The sequence below is a fragment of the Pseudophryne corroboree genome, chromosome 9, assembly GCF_028390025.1.
Source record: "Pseudophryne corroboree isolate aPseCor3 chromosome 9, aPseCor3.hap2, whole genome shotgun sequence".
Taxonomy (NCBI): domain Eukaryota; kingdom Metazoa; phylum Chordata; class Amphibia; order Anura; family Myobatrachidae; genus Pseudophryne; species Pseudophryne corroboree.
Genome location: NC_086452.1, coordinates 199,488,014 through 199,507,347, shown reverse-complemented (window position 1 = coordinate 199,507,347; position 19,334 = coordinate 199,488,014). Strand labels below are relative to the sequence as shown.

The 19,334-nt window shown below is 44.4% G+C and overlaps 1 protein-coding gene across 1 annotated transcript in view; it reads left to right on the top strand.

The window, feature by feature from the left end:
• DPH5 (diphthamide biosynthesis 5) overlaps window positions 1-9,031 on the top strand; it is a 67,421-nt gene extending 58,390 nt beyond the window's left edge. The window contains exons 5-7 of the mRNA XM_063940090.1: window positions 739-778; window positions 2,637-2,740; window positions 8,350-9,031. Coding sequence (XP_063796160.1) covers window positions 739-778; window positions 2,637-2,740; window positions 8,350-8,588 — 383 coding nt within the window. The 3' untranslated portion in view covers window positions 8,589-9,031. The remainder of the gene's footprint in view (window positions 1-738; window positions 779-2,636; window positions 2,741-8,349) is intronic.
• Window positions 9,032-19,334: the final 10,303 nt, after the last annotated feature.

Sequence of the window (19,334 nt, the reverse complement as noted above, 5' to 3'; positions counted from 1 at the left end):
AAGATACTATAAAATAGTAGAGTGCAGCATGTTTTTAATGCATATCATGCCTACATTAAAAAAAACGTCGTATTAGTAGGTTCAAGGGCTAAGGAGCAGACTTACTAGCCATCTGTGCTTAATCTGTTTGTTACCATGACACATTGATCTTTACTTACTTTACTGTGACAACTGTCTATGGTTCGCTAATAGTAAATATTTGGTTCACAGCACCTCCTATCATTTATACCTTATTAACATTATCTAGCTAAGATCGATATTTAATTTATAATTGTGAAAAACTATGTAACTGCTTTGGACCTCAATTAAAGTTGGACGTAAGTCATTTTTATGACACTTCAGACGCAAATGTACATATCCGCGCTGCTCGCATAGATGTCGCTTTCACAGTCTCTCTAAAATGCTATATTGGAAGTAAGCAAGTATGGTTAAAAGGAATATGTTTTTATGAGAATGTAGCTTTACAATTCAGTCACAAATTGATGTTAGAGTTCCTGAGTTAGTGATAGGCTTCATTTTCATGAAGCAAGGTTCCGGCTACAAAAAGGCTGCATGACCTCTGCATAGGTGACAAGTGCACCCCTGTCACCTCACGTCAGATAGATATGTGTGCAACTTACTTATGTTCCATATCTTTTGTGTAAATCATGGACAGGGAGCATGCACAGAAGGCTGATCTCCCGTTTCTGCAGTGTACATGAAGCGTGTTTGGTAACAGATTTTTCCATTTTACTGCAGATATAAAGGTGAAGGAGCAGTCCATAGAGAACCTTATGAAGTGAGTGTAATCATTATAGTAGTAGTTGTTAGTGTACAACGGTTCACATTCTACCATTGGATACATTCTGTTTATGTAAAAAGAAATGGAGTACCTTTTATAGAATCATTGTTTGACTACCAAAGCAGTGCATGCCTTTGGCCAGTGGTTCTCAATCTGTGTGCCGTGGCACCCTGGGTTACCGCGAGGCTCTTGCAGGGGTGCCCTGGGTTAGCGGTCTAGGACCAATTCAAATTATTTACGGTTAATGTAATAGACAAAACCCAGTGCTGGTGGCTGCAAGTCATAAAATATGTGGACAAACCAAAGCAAATCTTGTCCCTCACCTCACAATGAAACCCAAGTATGAAATATAAACACAATTTACTTTAATTTATTTTAATTTTTTAATTTCCCAATAAGAAACTTTGGCCCTGGGGTGTCGTGAAAACAATTCTGATACTCTAGGGTGTTGCGATTCAAAAAACGTTTGGGAACCACTGCCTTAGGCCTTTAGTGACCTCTACTGGACTATTTGGGGACAGCACAATTTGCCAATTAATCTGTCTCCTAGGATACAGTTGTGTATTGCATCCTTGCAACCATTAGACTGTTTTAATTGCTGTTGTAAACCACCTCTAATCCTCTGCAACACCTAGATATCTTAACTCATACATGATAGCAGATAACTTGTTTACAGCGCAAAGTGATTGGAAACCACTCATGATGGTGCAGACTTTCTCATAGTTTAAATCAAAACACCATCTGGTCCATGCAGGGACAGTGTCACTATCTTGTGACATAATGTAAACAGAACTATATTAACATACATAGGAACACCACATAGTCTCATTGCAAAAGCCATTAGTGCACTACTTGTTCAGGGCCATCTGTAGATGCAGTGAAATCCCTAAAGACTGTAAATTCTGATGAGCTCCCACACTACGGTTATTGCAGAGGGTGTGCTGGTAATTCTGGTATATAGTATTAAGACCCCTCAACAGTTTTATTTAATTCAATACTGATTGTGATACTAATTCAGTTATATGCCTAAATCATAATGCATTGGTCATCAAGGCTTTGGATAGTCATTGACTCTCATGAAATGCAGATACTAAATACAGCAATATTAATTTGCTATAAACACAAGGAGATCATTTATTTATATGTGAATTGCACAGTTATACTGTAGTTAAGGCAACACAGTAAGGATATAGGGGGTCATTCCGAGTTGATTGTAGCTGTGCTAAATTTAGCACAGCTATGATCATGAACTCAGACATGTCGGGGGGACGCCCAGCACAGGGCCGCCCCCTTCCCCCACAGAAGTGCAAAGGCATTGCACAGCGGCGATGACTTTGCACTTCAAGAGTAGCTCCCGACCAGCACAGCTTTAGCGTGCTGGCTGGGAGCTACTCTTCGCTCCCCGGCCCACAGTGGCTGCGTGTGATGTCACGCAGCCGCTGCGGGCCACTCCCCGCACAGTCCGACCACGCCTGCGTTGGCTGGACCGCGCCCACGAAACAGCAGCCAAATGCCGCCGTTTCGCCCCCTCCCGTCCATCGACCACCTCTGCCTGTCAATCAGGCAGAGGTGATCATAGTGTAGCAATGAGCGGCCATGCGCCGGCGCACTGGGACGCCGGCGCATGCGCAGTTCTGACCTGATCGCTATGCTGCGAAAAACTGCAGCGTGCGATCGGGTCAGAATGACCCCCATAATCTGTAATAATGATGAAATACAGTATATGGCTCTATAGGTTGAACTTGATGGACATTTATCTTTTCTTCAACCACAAGAACTATGTTACTATGTTACTATGTTACAGGTATAGAAAGATTTGGTGATTTGCATTTTTTTAATCTTTCTGTGATCACAGGGGAAAGAAAGTTTTCGAACCCCCTCGCTATATGACTGTGAACCAAGCAGCCGAGCAGCTTTTGCAGATTGTACAGAACAGGAGGGAGCTGGGAGAGGAGCTGGGTGAGCATAAGCTGGGTCATGTGAGCAACTGTGGTCCCCGGCCATATACATTACATTACTGTTGGTCTTGTCTACTTGAAGCTACAACAAACAGCAAAGTATATATTGCACCATATACATCAGTGAGAGCTGTGAGCAACCGGGAAATCTGAATGCTGTCTACCCAAACCTTAAACCCTAGTACTCCCATACGCATTCATTCTAAGGTAGTATCTACTGTACAGTCTCACTAGTTTCTCCTGTGCAGGATGTCAGGTCTAAGTAGTCATACAGGAAACCTGAACCAGTCCTCTCATGCAGGCAATCCTAATAGAGCAATGCTGAATTGCACCTCATAGTATCTACTGTGTTTTAATTACAATTAAATCCACTTAGTGTTGGGTTGTTAGTTATTAAGTGTCGGCATATTCTAACTACCAAGAGAAATTACCGTATATACTCGAATATAAGTCGACCCGAATATAAGCCGAGGCACCTAATTTTACCACAAAAACCTGGGAAAACGTATTGACTCGAGTATAAGCCTAGGGTGGGAAATGCTGCTCTAGCCGTACACAGCCCTCACACTGCCAAATATTCCCCCACACTGCCAGATATGCCCCCACACTGCCAGATATGCCCCAACACTGCCAGATATGCCCCCACACTGCCAGATATGCCATCATACTGCCAGATATGCCCCACAGTGCCAGATATGCCCTCATACTGCCAGATATAAATGCCCCCTCAGTGCCAGATATGCCCTCATACTGCCAGATATGCATGCCCCCTCAGTGCCAGATATGCCCTCACACTGCCAGATATGCATGCCCCCTCAGTGCCAGATATGCCCTTACACTGCCAGATATGCCCCTACAGTGCCAGTTATACCCCCACACTGCCAGATATGCCCTCATACTGCCAGATATGCATGCCCCCTCAGTGCCAGATATGCCCTCACACTGCCAGATATGCCACCACACAGTGCCAGTTATACGACCACAGTGCCAGATATGCATGCCCCCTCAGTGCCACATATCCCCCCCCCCAAGTGCCAAATATGTTCCCTTAGTGCCTGCTATAACTTACCCTCCGCCGCTCCCACGTTGTCTTGTGAAGGAGGGACGCGGAGGGCACAGCGTGCGCCTCTCCTGTGTCCCTCCGGTGGCCGCGGCGGGTCTGTTAAATGAAGTGCCGGTTCGTGAGCCAATCAGAGCTCACGAATAGGTACTTCCTTTAATAGACCCGCCGCCGGAGAGGCAGGAGGGACACAGGAGAGGCGCGCGCTGTGCCCTCCGTGTCCCTCCTTCCCACTGCACTGCACTGACTAGAGTATAAGCCGAGGGGGCTTTTTCAGCACAAAAAAAAGTGCTGAAAAAGTCGGCTTATACTCGAGTATATACGGTATTTACATTTTGCTTCTGAGTAAGGAATGGACGGGTCTGGTACTCCAGGTCGACACCAAAAAGGTCGACACGCCTTAGGTCAACACTAGTTGGTCGACATGCACAAAAGGTCGACATGGGAAAAGGTTGACATGAGTTTTTTTATGGGGGGGTTTTTGTGTCATTTTCTTCGAAGAGTGACCGGGAACTCCAATTAGTGCACCGCTTCGCTCACCATGCTTCGGGCGAGGTGCCTCGCTCGGCAGAGGTTACCATTCCCATTCGTAGTCCACGTGTATCGTAAAGTATGAAAAATAAAAAAATAAAAATAAAAAGTGAAAAACTCATGTCGACCTTTTTCAATGTCAACCTTGTTCATGTCGACCTTTTGTCCATGTTGACCTAAGGTGTGTCTACCTTTCTGGTGTCGACCTGGAGTCCGGATACCGGAATGGACTATTCCTGGTTGGAAAAACATGAATCTGGATTTATTAATTGAATAGCAAAGTACCGCCAGTCATGAAGAAGTTAAGCTGTCTTGTTTATGGATTGCTACTCACCATACATTGCAATATACTGTATTGTTCTGCACACGTATTGTTCTGTGGAGCATGATGATATTACAGACCACCCCAATGGCCTCTTCGTTTAAACTTTTGCTACAATATTAAGCTTTACCTTAACATCCTCTGACAAATGCCACATCCTGCAGTAGCTAAGGGACACACCCAAGGTCCTCAAGAATAGTCTTAACAGACAGGATGAACTTCCTCTACCGTAAGTTTTATTTATGTAATTTCATCTGATAGAAGACTAATTGGCAGCAGAGGTAAATGTAACTTTTTTCTGTACTTTACTTTATGCTCTGGGGTGCAGGGCCAGATTAAGGTCTGTGGTGGGGCCCCCATCAGTTTTATATATATATATAAATCCAAGAAAGGACGGCACTGGAGACAGTAATATGCAGAAAATTTGTATTCAAAGGCAACAGCCGTTTCAGGGCATTAGCCCCTTCCTCAGGCCCAATACAAAGTGGTACACTTTGTATTGGGCCTGAGGAAGGGGCTAATGCCCTGAAACGGCTGTTGCCTTTGAATACAAATTTTCTGCATATTACTGTCTCCAGTGCCGTCCTTTCTTGGATTCATGTGAATATTTTGTGAGCTGGCACGGAGCAAGTTGTGGATAGAGCTGTGGAGTGCCGACTGCTTTGCAAATAAATATATATATATATATATATATATATAAATAAACACTCACCAGACTTCTCCAGGGTGAAATTGATAGATTTTAATCCAGACAGCACATACTCACAAACAGAAGGTCAGACCTTCCGTTTGTGAGTATGTGCTGTCTGGATTAAAATCTATCAATTTCACCCTGGAGAAGTCTGGTGAGTGCATCCTTATTTGTGCACATGTATCGTGGAACTTTGTTCTGATAGGACCTGTTCCTGGATTTTGCACCCCAGCAACTGTGATTATTAACGACATGTGAGTGCGGCTCTTCTACAATGGATATATATATATATATATATATAGACAATGGAAAGGCTCGGCACTCGGCTGGGTATATAGTGGTACTTGCTGCGGTGCCCTCTGCGATCTGTAGCAAGATCCAATAAGGTAAAGCAGGAATCAGCGGCACTCTGCAGACGGAGTATCAGGATAAAAAGTCTTTAATACGGTCCTACGCCGTTTCGGGGGCTAAGCCCCGTCTTCAGGGACAAATCATACACGTGTATGATTTGTCCCTGAAGACGGGGCTAAGTCCCCGAAACGGCGTAGGACCGTATTAAAGACTTTTTATCCTGATACTCCGTCTGCAGAGTGCCGCTGATTCCTGCTATATATATATATATATATATATTTGCCTGGTAACAGTTTAACAGTTCGCAGTTCACTCTGGTCGTGATCACTGCAGCAGCAGAGCACCCGGGCCTCCCCAAATACTGTGCTTCTCACCCCCCCCTCCCGATACCCCTTCCCATTAATCTGGCCCTGCTCTGTTGACTGGCTTGCTCGTGATCATAAAGGTTGCTGGCCAGTAATTGTACGAGTCTTATGCTTTAAATGCCAAAGAGGAACTGAAAAACAGCCTGAAAATTGCTAATTTATTAAGTTATGTAAAACTACTTGATGAGTAATACACAATGATTTACAATGTATGTGCACACTGGGAATAGTCAGGAAGACCTCTTCTGCAGTGAGAGGCTCCGTTCTACTTAAATGCTAATTTCACCAAAAGCTGAAGATTCCGCACTAAGGGGGTCATTCCGAGTTGTTCGCTCGGTAAAAATCTTCGCATCGCAGCGATTTTCCGCTTAATGCGCATGCGCAATGTCCGCACTGCGACTGCGCCAAGTAAATTTGCTATGCAGTTAGGATTTTTACTCACGGCTTTTTCATCGTTCTGGCGATCGTAATGTGATTGACAGGAAATGGGTGTTACTGGGCGGAAACAGGCCGTTTTATGGGCGTGTGGGCAAAAACGCTACCGTTTCCGGAAAAAACGCAGGAGTGGCCGAAGAAACGGGGGAGTGTCTGGGCGAACGCTGGGTGTGTTTGTGACGTCAAACCAGGAACGACAAGCACTGAACTAATCGCAGATGCCGAGTAAGTCTGAAGCTACTCAGAAACTGCTACGAGGTGTGTAATCGCAATATTGCGAATACATCGTTCGCAATTTTAAGATGCTAAGATTCACTCCCAGTAGGCGGCGGCTTAGCATGAGCAAATCTGCTAAAATCCGCTTGCGAGCGAACAACTCGGAATGACCCCCTAAGTATTATGTCTTACGTTAAATTATATCCGAAAAGATAACGTAATTGGACTTCTGTAACTACATAAGTTGCATGTGCGAAAAAGATTTGAATGGCAGGCGTGTACTCCAAGATCTGCTACGCCTCCTCGCTCCTACCTAAATATCAAAAGGTAATGCTAGATAAATGAAGTCATGCAAAAGCCTGCTGTATTAGCCAACGACTTGCTACTATGGCAGTATTCAGACAGCAACCTCTGGTTTATTCTCTTTCTGTACAGGTATCTTCTAGTATACAAGAAATACAACTCACCCAATATTTCAACATAAGAAAAAAAAAATTGTTCTTAATTTCCTTTTTAATGTAATATCTGACCATCTGCACAAAAAATAAAAATCTTACACATTGTGACAAGCAGAGCCATGAAACATTGGCCCTCATTCCGAGTTGTTCGCTCGCAAGCTGCTTTTAGCAGCTTTGCACACGCTAAGCCGCCGCCTACTGGGAGTGAATCTTAGCATAGTAAAATTGCGAACGAAAGATTCTCAAAGTTGCGATTACACACCTCTTAGCAGTTTCTGAGTAGCTTCAAACTTACTCGGCATCTGCGATCAGTTCAGTGCTTGTCGTTCCTGGTTTGACGTCACAAACACACCCAGCGTTCGCCCAGACACTCCTCCGTTTCTTCAGCCACTCCCGCGTTTTTCCCAGAAACGGTAGCGTTTTTTCGCACACACCCATAAAACGGCCTGTTTCCGCCCAGAAACACCCACTTCCTGTCAATCACATTACGATCACCAGAATGAAGAAAAAAACGTGAGTAAAATTCCTAACTGCATAGCAAATTTACTTGGCGCAGTCGCACTGCGGACATTGCGCATGCGCATTCGCGACTAATCGCTCCGTTGCGGGGAAAAAATAACGAGCGAACAACTCTGAATGACCCCCATTGTCACATCAGCATTTAATGCATGCACATGAACTCCAGTCTCCCCACTCTTTGATAATGGAACACAGACAGGCCTTGTACTAGAGATTATTTATCCTTAGAAACTTGGATATTCCATGAAATGGATGACAGATCAGGGATGTGGTATTCATTACACCTGTCCTTTCAGCTTCTATTGTTAATCATCCGTCCCCTAGAGTTGGTACACATAGGCAATGTTACTAGGTTCATTTACCTTCCCTACAAGCTGGGGAAAGTGGAATTCAGATGTAGATACCAAGGTCAGCACTTGTAGGAGCCCTCAGTCTGGTGGACAGTTGAATAGAGTTTCAGTTTAATGACTTGACTACAATCATCGGTACAAAGGACTGTAAAAGTGCTAACCATACAGCAATTGCCTTATAATCTTGGGCTCCGCTATATAACACGATGCACTGTGATTTAGCTATGAAATAAATTCAGTTTCCGTTGTGATATACTTTTGCTACATGCAGATTACTGTGCATATTAAACACGAATTCCTGTTTATCCCCAGCTCTCACTGAGAACACCATCTGCGTGGGACTGGCTCGAGTAGGGGCATCTGACCAGTATATAGCAGCGGGGACTTTGCAGCAACTCAGCTCGGTTGAGTTTGGTGGCCCTCTTCATTCGTTGGTGATAAGTGGCTGCATGCATCCCCTGGAACTGGATATGCTTAGACTGTTTGCTGTGGAGCCCTCTAGTTTTGATCAGATAAATGTAGAGGACAGCTCAACATATCTGTCATCATAGACATGGTCTGAGAACAATCAGAGCATCACTACTTAAGCAGCAGCAGCTACCCTGTCTGACAGCAAACAGTGCTTTGTATGTGTTCCATTGTGCTTCTGTGTCCCTCTCACTTAATGGTATAGATGTATACTAATGTAAGATGGTGGGCCTGAACATTTATTCCTTTTGTGGACCAAGCTTTCCAAGCAGCAGACAAGGCACTGTACATATTGGTAAGGATGCTGTCATTGGTTCTAGTTAACTGCTACGTTTTAAAAGAATTTGGTGCATCCATAATATATGCTCAGGCACTTTAATATAGATCCGTTTCATCTGGTTCAGACCTCACTCCCCTCTTGATACATATTTATTGGAAACCACAGGGATTTTCCATGATAGCCTGTTCTTATTTTGAAGTGAATGCCTAAAATAATGAATAAAGCAAATGCATTTTCAAATAAAAACATTTTGCTTGTTTGGGGGGTTTTTTGGGAGGGGCGGGGGTGCGGGAGGGTTTGAGGTTGCAGTTTTGTGCGTATTAGTATTGTCTATAGCTGACAAATTCCTGCTTTCCAACAACAACAACAACGGTCCTTAGCATTCTTTTGCTATCTACTAGAGGAACAGGCAAACTATTTTTCCTCTCTATGCACATGGAGGGATATTTCTGAAAGCTGAGGTACATTAATACCCCTTTCACACCGCAGCTATAACCCAGTAAATTGCCGTTTTTTAAGCCTTCCAAAACGGTTCTAGCTGCGGTGTGAAAGGGCCACCTTGAATTTACTGGTTACAGATTACTGGTATTTTCAAACGGTTAAAAAGCAGGGTCCTACACAGTACAGACCCGTTTCATTGTGCAATGTGAAAGGCTCAGAAACGGTATTTCCAAACCACAGAAGGTGATAGGCTGTCTCCATGCGTGATGTCACCAGACAGAAGCAGGAAATAAACTGGAGGAAACACATGACAGTGAAGAAGCATTTTATAAGTAGACTAAGGGGTCTATTTACTAAGCCTTGGATGGAGATAAAGTACCAGCCAATCATCTACTAACTGACATGTCACAGGCTGTGTTTGAAAATGATAGTTAGGAGCTCATCGGCTGGTACCTTATCTCCATGCCCTTTATCTCCATCCAAGGCTTAGTAAATAGACCCCTAACTGCCTAATGTCTTCAGTTTGAAGTTAATACAGGTAGGGAATGGCTTAACGTCCACATGATCATTATCTTAATCGCTCTACCATGCCTGAGCACCCTAGCGCTGCACCAGCTCCTCTTCCAGCCACATCCCACCTACATGACAATAAAATGTAAAAAGAGTGGAAATCTGCAGCGCTTTCCTCCAGGGTTATCGTAATACACAGACGCCTATGTCCTTACCGCTGCTATTGCAGTCTTGCTGTGGAATGCTCTATGTATGAGCTGTTCCTGAAATACATCTGACCTTACACAGCTGTTGTTAGTGATGTGGCTGCTGTGACTTGTGACATCCTCATGCAGTGTGGTTTGCATTGATGGTCATGTTTTGGCTTTATCTCTATACTTCCTTATGAATAGTTTATAATCATAATATTAGTTAGAACCTGTCTGTAATAGACAATCGGTAAAAGTATGAAATAAACACAAAGACCAGTATGAATGGGTTCAGTTAAAAGTACTGATACCTGCTGTTCTGCTAATTATTTAGAAGAAAGTTTATTCTTGGCCAAGGACAGGATCATTGGGATACACAACTGTGTGGCTAAAGGTAGCCGGTATTTAGATCGACAGTCAATTGGTCGACCACTATTTGTGGACATGCATTAGCGGTAGTGGAGCGAGGCACCTTGCCTGAAGCATGGCGAGCAAAGCAGTAAACTAGTTGAGGCCTGTGTGTTAAAAGTTTAAATTTGACGCCCCAAAAACATAAAAAAACTTGTCGACCTTTTGCTTGTGTCAACTTTTTTCTTATGTCGAGCTTGTGCAAGCCTACTTTTTTGGGTCGACCTAGACACTGTCGACTTAATTAACCATACCCGAGGCTAAATATAATTAGACCCGGGGACTATTCCATCGCTTCCAGCATTACTGGGGCAGGGTAATATGATATTCTCTATCTGATTATCATCAGGCATTTGTCATTTTCACACACACACTGCAATATCAGGCCATACACCCTGCAATATCGGGCCATACACCCTGCAATATCGGGCCATACACCCTGCAATATCGGGCCACACAGCCTGCAATATCAGGCCACACTCACTGCAATATCAGGCCACACTCATTGCAATATCAGGACACACTCACTGCAATATCAGGACACACACACTGCAATATCGGGCCACACACCCTGCAGTATCAGGACACACACCCTGCAGTATCAGGACACACACACTGCAATATCGGGCCACACACCCTGCAGTATCAGGCCACACTCATTGCAATATCAGGACACACACCCTGCAGTATCAGGACACACACACTGCAATATCGGGCCACACTCACTGCAATATCTGGCTACACACTCACTGCAATATCAGGACACACTCATTGCAATATCGGGCCACACTCACTGCAATATCGGGCCACACTCACTGCAATATCGGGCCACACTCACTGCAATATCGGGCCACACTCACTGCAATATCGGGCCACACACCCTGCAATATTGGGCCACACAGCCTGCAATATCAGGACACACACACTGCAATATCGGGCCACACACCCTGCAGTATCAGGACACACACCCTGCAGTATCAGGACACACACACTGCAATATCGGGCCACACACCCTGCAGTATCAGGCCACACTCATTGCAATATCAGGACACACACACTGCAATATCAGGACACACTCATTGCAATATCGGGCCACACTCACTGCAATATCAGGCCACACTCACTGCAATATCGGGCCACACTCACTGCAATATCGGGCCACACTCACTGCAATATCAGGCCACACTCACTGCAATATCAGGCCACACTCACTGCAATATCAGGCCACACTCACTGCAATATCAGGCCACACTCACTGCAATATCAGGCCACACTCACTGCAATATCAGGCCACACTCACTGCAATATCAGGCCACACTCATTGCAATATCAGGCCACACTCACTGCAATATCGGGCCACACTCACTGCAATATCGGGCTACACACCCTGCAATATCGGGCCACACACCCTGCAATATCAGGCCACACTCACTGCAATATCAGGCCACACACCCTGCAATATCAGGACACACACCCTGCAGTATCGGGCCACACTCATTGCAGTATCAGGACTCACACCCTGCAGTATCAGGCAACACTCACTGCAATATCAGACCACACTCACTGCAATATCAGACCAATTGTCCGATAAAAGCCACAGTATTTACAGCAATGTCTTTTCCCAACTAACCATTCAATTAACTAATCTGTATCACATACTATACGCATATTCGGGCAAATGCAGGGAAACTATGACAATTGGCAATCTTCTGCAATTTTGTATTGTGCATACTTAAGAGTTTGAATGTATTCAAATGCGCAATTGCAGATTAATACGCATTTTACATCCACAGAGGCGGTATAGGGTTGAAAAGGGGATGACATTTCCAATGCTGAGTACGGGTGTATGGCGGGATGTAGTTATGTGACCGCCGGTCACAATACCTCCCCTTACATTCCGCCCCCTCACAATCCCTTTGGTCGGCATGCCGACCAACAGGTACTATTCCCACTCGTGGGTGTCGCCACCGAGCCCGCAAGGGACTTGTTGTGCCCCCCCTGTCTGCATTACGCTGCCGGGATACTGGTGGAGGCATGCTGGCCGGCGGTCACGCATACCACACCCATGGCGGAATGTAGTTATGTGCGTTATGGCATATGCACACACAAAGTGTGGATTCTAGTGAAAATACAGGGCGGGTATATGTCGGCTGGGGGAGGGAAATACCAAACTCCGCTTCTGGATATTTGGTACCTAATAAATAAATGTTGGTCCAGTTAAGGCCAAAAGTAATAGCCTGCAAGTTGTGGCAAGAGGTGAGAATTCTGCGATTTAGCCATTATATTTAAAGCAGCAATTTTAAAAGCAAAACCAACATCTAGTTAACCAATGGTGTGGGACGCACGTCATAAAAATAAAAAATTAATATGGCGCCTTGTGGTCAGGCGTTTATGTGCTATTATTCTCGCTCTGTAATGTCCAGTGATGGGCAACTTGGCGGGAACCCCACCTCTTATACTCACTTGTAATGCACCAGAATTTACTGCAGTTTGCTTTGGGGCTGCAGTGTGTGTTTTGTCAGCAGTGCCATTCATATTTACTAAAGTGCAGGTTTTAAGAAGTGAAGATGTTGCCCATAGTAACCAATCAGATTCTACTTTTTATTCATCGAGCACCTTCTAGAAGATAATAGCTAGAATCTGATTGGTTGCTATGGGCAACATGTCTACTTCTAAAAACCCGCACTTTAGTAAACATACCCCATTGTATTTATTTATGGAGTTCTGTTTGGAGGTATACGTTACATATCCACCAGGTTGAAAGATTGCAAATACTTTTTTGTTTGCGTGGATCTTGTATCTGCATTATCTACTAATGATTGACACATCAGCCTTGGAATTCTCTGTTACTAGGAAGTGGTTTGGAATCTGGAGCATTGTTCCATCTACTGTCCAAATTTATGAACTTAAACGCCATGATGTGTGTATGTAATTTGTCTTATTTTTTACAGTGTCCATGCAGTGAGACATACTGTCCTATATGCACCTGGAGATATGTACGAAGTTTACATCTATTTATCTACCATCTCTGCCCCATTATACAGTGTTGGCATAAAGGCTAAAAATATGTTCAAATAATACATGTGTCAAAGACATATATCAACTTGCCCTATCAAGCAGTTGTTTCTGTTTAGCAAGTGATGACAACCCAGGTCATCTCTGCTTTACATTATGAAGAAAAATAACAGGCAGGTACAGTAACTATTCTCTAAGTAATAATACAGCAATGAAAAATGAATTCCACTGTTGTCAACATGACTACTTTTCAAGTATGGATGCTTAAGGAATTACCAGCATTTTAAAGTGATTTTGGTAAACACATTCTAAGCACATATTCAGGAAATGTTTTATCACACTGCATGCCTCATCCTCCACACACATTTTTACTTACTGTAGCATGTTTACCAGTTATTTTCTGCTAGTCAGTAATCCAGGTCTTTCCATACTTAACTGTAAGGAGAACACCTACTGTTCTGACCACAAGGCTGTTGTAATGCCATATTCCCTGCTTACATTAGTTATGTAAAACTCGTTAGTAAGGCTACCTACCAGCAGTTAGGTTTATGCCAATGACTGCTCACATAGACATCAAATAATATTTAAAACTTTTTTGCAATGGAAATCTATTACAAATAATAGACTGAAGTAATTACAATAACAATGCTCAGGGGTCTATTTATGTACAAGATGTGTTAACTTAGTGTCTATAATTTTGTTTCTGATCTCCGACAACTCTCTTCTTTCCTTTCCCTGTTTTTTGTTCAGTGTGGTGCACACAATGATACCAAACAGTAGAGTGACTAATTTTCTCTATCTATATAGACTATATGACTGCTTAGAAGATTGAAGACATATGTGATGCTAATTCAAGAAAGCAATTAGTTTGAAATGTCAATTGTTTATTCTCTTTTCTAAGGGGTACCAATAAATCTTTCTTTGACATATCTTTGGATAATAAGAAGTTGTTTATATATTTTCACAGTTTCTGTGCTTTATTGTCTGACAGCAAAGGTACGCAGGTCTAAAGGCAACAGTTTTTAATTTCTCATACGTCTTAGAGGATGCTGGGGATGCTTCAAGAACCATGGGGTATAGTCGGGATCCGCAGGAGACATGGGCACTTTAAGACTTTAAAAGGGGTGTGAACTGGCCCCTCCTCCAGACTCCAGTTAGATTCTGTGCCCAGTGAGACTGGATGCACACTGAGGAGCTCTCCAGAGTTTTTCAGAGAAAATACTTTTTGTTAGGTTTATTATTTTCAGGGAGACCTGCTGGCAACAGGCTCCCTGCATCGTGGGACTGAGGGGAGAGAAGCAGACCTACTTCTGTGAGTTTCATGGCTCTGCTTCTTAGGCTACTCGACACCATTAGCTCCAGAGGGTCTGATCGCTAGGTACGCCTAGATGCTCGTTCCCGGAGCCGCGCCGTCACCCCCCTTGCAGAGCCAGAAGTCAGAAGCCGGGTGAGTAGACGAAGATCAGAAGACTTCAGTGACGGCAGAAGATTTCAGTGATGGCTTTTGAGGTAACGTGCAGCGCGCCATACTCCCACATGCAAAACGGCACTGCAGGGCACAGGGGGGGCGCCCTGGGCAGCATAAAACCTCAATAGCGACTGGCAGAAGAGTATACAGTGCCTGGGCACTAAATACAGACCCCCGCCAGTATAAATATATAAAAATAAGCGGGACTGGAGCGCGCCATTAAGGAGTCGTGGCTTAGCCCTCACAGCTCTAACCAGCGCCATTTTCTCTTCACAGCTGCAGAGACGCTGAGCCTGACCTCCCACACTACTGTACATGTAACAGGGTGCAAAACGGGGGGGGTGTCATTTGGTGCTATTTTTTTAATATAAAAGCGCTAACAGGTTTGGGCAGTATATTACTCGCTTCAGAACCGGGATAGGCGCTGGGTTGTGAGCTGGCAGAACTCCCTCTGTGTTTCTCTAACAGGCTTTGCTGTGGGTCTGTCCCCTATAGCCCCAGTGTGTGGTGGGTGTCGGTACGCGTGTGTCGACATGTCTGAGGCTGAGTGCTCTTCCCAGGAAGAGGCAGGAGTGGGGACAGAAAAGGCTGTGGGAGTGACTGATTGGGTAAATATGTTGAGTGTTTTGAATGCAAATGTGGCTCGGTTGACTAAGAGATTAAATAAATCTGAGTCTAAGAACCAGGCATGGAGGAAATTCATGGAGGATGCATTGTTGCAAACTCAGACCCCTTCGGGGTCACAGAAACGTGCATTTACCCAGATAGCAGATACAGATACCGACACGGACTCTGATTCCAGTGTCGACTATAGTGATGCCAGATTGAATTCTAAACTGGCTAAGAGCATTCAGTACATGATTGTGGCGATAAATGACGTATTACGTATCACGGAGGACCCTGCTGTTCCCGATACAAGGGTCTGTATGTTTAAAGGCAATAAACCTGAGGTAACGTTTCCTCCCTCTCATGAACTGAACGCTCTTTTTGAAAAGGCTTGGGAAAATCCTGACAAGAAGGTACAGGTTCCTAATAATAATAATAATTTAATTTATATAGCGCTCTTTCTCCAACAGGACTCAAGGCGCTTTACAGACATCAAAAACAATGCACATGATACAGAGGATTTGAGTAATACAACAATAGATAAGCGACACAGACATAAAAGAAAAACCTTAAGCCCACAGAAAGCATAACGCAGGATTGGTGCAGGCATTTTGGGTAATAACTTCCAAGGGTTGTGTATTCCACCCTCACAGGTATCAAGTGCAGCAGCCATCTTGGGCGCTCAGCGTAGGATTACCCAGGGTGGAATGGTCTACCCCTAGAAGAGATGACACACACAAAATGGGGGTGATTTCAGAGTCCTACAGTTTAGAGTAGGGTTCAAACAAAACCACAAGGTCCATGTATTTTTCATCCCATCCACAAGTGTACCATATGGGGCAGCCATGTTGGGCGCACTTTGAAGGTTACACTGTGGGAGGTGAGCCATACAAGGGCCAAGTTCATATATGGGAAAACTGATGCTTATGTAGTAGTATGATGTACCCTGCATGTAGGGCACAATGGAAAGGTGTGCAATCAGTGGAGGTAAACATTACAGGAAAAACACATGGTGGGGTGGAAGCGAGCTTTTGAAGGAGGGGAAAAAAAAAAAAAAACACAATAGCAGGTAACTAGTGGCAGAAGTAAAATTGGGATAACATTATTTTGGTAAGATCATAGTACGGGTGGGTAGGAGAATGTGAGGGACATACTCGGACACAATGGGGATGTCCCTGCTGATCCTGGTCCTGGTGCTCTTCCCCCACAGTTCCCTGTTCATCTTGATGGTTAGGCCGAGGGGCAGACTTGATGTTCTCAGCCAGAGAGGTGGTAAGCCTGGTCTTGGTGTTCTCATGTTTGAGGCGAGGAGAGGCCACATAAAGTTCCAGAGTTTTTAGGTTGTAATGCAGTCCGTTTGTTATCGTATTAGTTTGTTTATCTTCTGTTTTCCTTTGGTTTAACACAGGTATAACACTGCTATTGATATTAGCTGCCACTTAATAACTAGCCACTTCATACACTAGCCACTGCAGCGTCCTAATAGGCCTGGCGTCCTATACTATACTTGCTAAGTAAGTCTACAAACACATGTTCTTTGTGATTACAACCCCCTCCCCCACACAGCAACCCTCCACCAAAAGGTGTTAATCAACTACCAAATGTGAGATCACTAAACCACAGTCAATCACAAAGTTTTTGCTGACTACAGATATTAATCCACTTAAAAAAAATTTACCAAATATATATCTTTTAGCAAGAAACAAACAGTGGTCAGCACTCTGCTGTAGTTACACTAGCCACTGCAGCGTCCTAATAGGCCTGGCGTCCTATACTATACTATACTCCTAAATGAATTCCGGTGGCATATCCATTCCCCTCTGGGGATAGGGAAAAGTGGGAGTCAACCCCCACGGTGGACAAAGATCTATCGCGTATGTCCAAGAAGGTAGCGCTTCCATCTCCTGACATGGCAGCCCTAAAGGATCCTGCGGATCGCAAGCAGGAAAATACACTAAAATCCATTTTTCTGCTGCGGGGTACACTGGGCTCCACAAGGATAGACCTAGGGGTGTAGAGTAGGATCTTGATCCGAGGCACCAACAGGCTGAAAAGCTTTGACTGTTCCCAGAATGCATAGAGCCGCCTCCTCTATAACCCCGCCTCCCTGCACAGGAGCTCAGTTTTGTATTTGGTGCTGCAGATAGCAGGCACATAACAGAGGGGCTGCTCTGGGCAGCCCTAAGAAGAGCTTTTTAGAAGAAAAGTGAAGACTTCAAGGGCAGCAGCAGTGTGTATATGTCTTCTGACATTCACTGCTGCAGCTCCATCTCTCCCCAGCGGCGCTGTACAGTCCCGAGCCCTGGTTGCCGGGTACCTACAGCAGGAGGCTCCGGTTTTCTTCCATGGTCAGGCACACACAACGGGGGCTCTCCGGGATTGCGTGGCCGCGCTTCGGGAGGTGGTGAGTGGGTCCCGCTTGCGGGACCCATACTTTATCACGATCCGGCGCGGTCAGTGGGAGGCGTGCCGCACGCGCTGGCGGTGGACACTATGGCAGTATAGGCGATCCAACTAGATCACCAGGGCATGGGTGCAGGTCCGGTTTTCTCCTAAAGCCATTTTAATAGTAGCCCACAGTACCCGGTGATTATGCCAGCAGGGGGATAAGGCTTAGACCTGGAGCCCCTCCCCCAGCCCCAGGGTGCTATTTCCCACAAATGTTCCCGCCCTGGAGCTGCATATCTGTCTCTTCCTCACTCCCTGTCAGTGTCTGGGCGCCATTTCCCTCAGCTACACTGTTCCTGGGACTGCTTGGGCAAATCCTCCTGTGTAAAGCCGCCTGGTTGTCAGCGCTGTGACTTTACATGACACATATGTATTCTAAAAACCACTAATAGTGTCTGGTGCTAATCGTTATATAATTGCGGATGGGTGCATGCGTCCACAGACACACCTACCCTGCACAAATAATTAAGATAAAACTTAATATTATTATTTCTTAGAACTCGTATAGTCTATAAAGCAGCAAAAGGTATATTGGCTTGTGGATGTAGCCAACACAATCCCACCTGATTAAAACCAGATGTAAACTTAAACAAACTCTATAACCCCTTGCGCTAATATACTTAATTTGAGGCAACAGGACATGAATAAACTCAATATAGTGGTTTTTAAGATTGATTTTATAGATATTAAAACTATCATATAAGAACACTAAAAAACACATCACAAAATTGAAATAATTGATATGCGCATATAGATAAAACCCCAATCAAAATGAAATAATAATACTAATTGAGCATAAGAGGTGGATCATGTATCTTAATAGTGACCACAGTGGGCTACTCAATACTCATAAAATTGATGATGTCCTTAATTTTGTTCCCAAATAGGACAGTCCCATTAGATGTGCTTATAAATATTTCATGAATTAGATATCATATAGTGTGGTATAAATGGAGCCTTTTTTACCAATTGATGAACTTAATCGAATGCTCACAAGAACGGATGGTTCTTTACTTATGGGAGAAATGTCCAGAGATCATGGAGGGATTGATATAACACCCGGGGCTCAGTGCACCGCAAGCACCTGTAGAAAGAAGCTCCCGTTTTCCAATTACCACGAATGGCGTCCTCCGTCTCCCACTATAGCTGGCTCCCGTGCACACACCTTTATTGGCTTTGAGAGAGAGATATCAGTCCGGCTCCCGGAGCTCTGCGCACCGCAGGCGCTAGACAGCTGAATGTGCTCCCGTCTTCAAGCCGCCGCATATAGCGTCCTCCCATCTCCCGCTTGTCAGTCTCAGGCAGCGCTGCTCAATTAGTATTATTATTTCATTTTGATTGGGACATATGTATTCTACCTGCCTGTTAGACAGTGTTAGTTAAGAAAGAGTGCATTTAGTCAGGGTTTTCTAGTACAATTACCCTGTGATATACATCCAGTTCTTACTGTGCAGTGTTATATCTA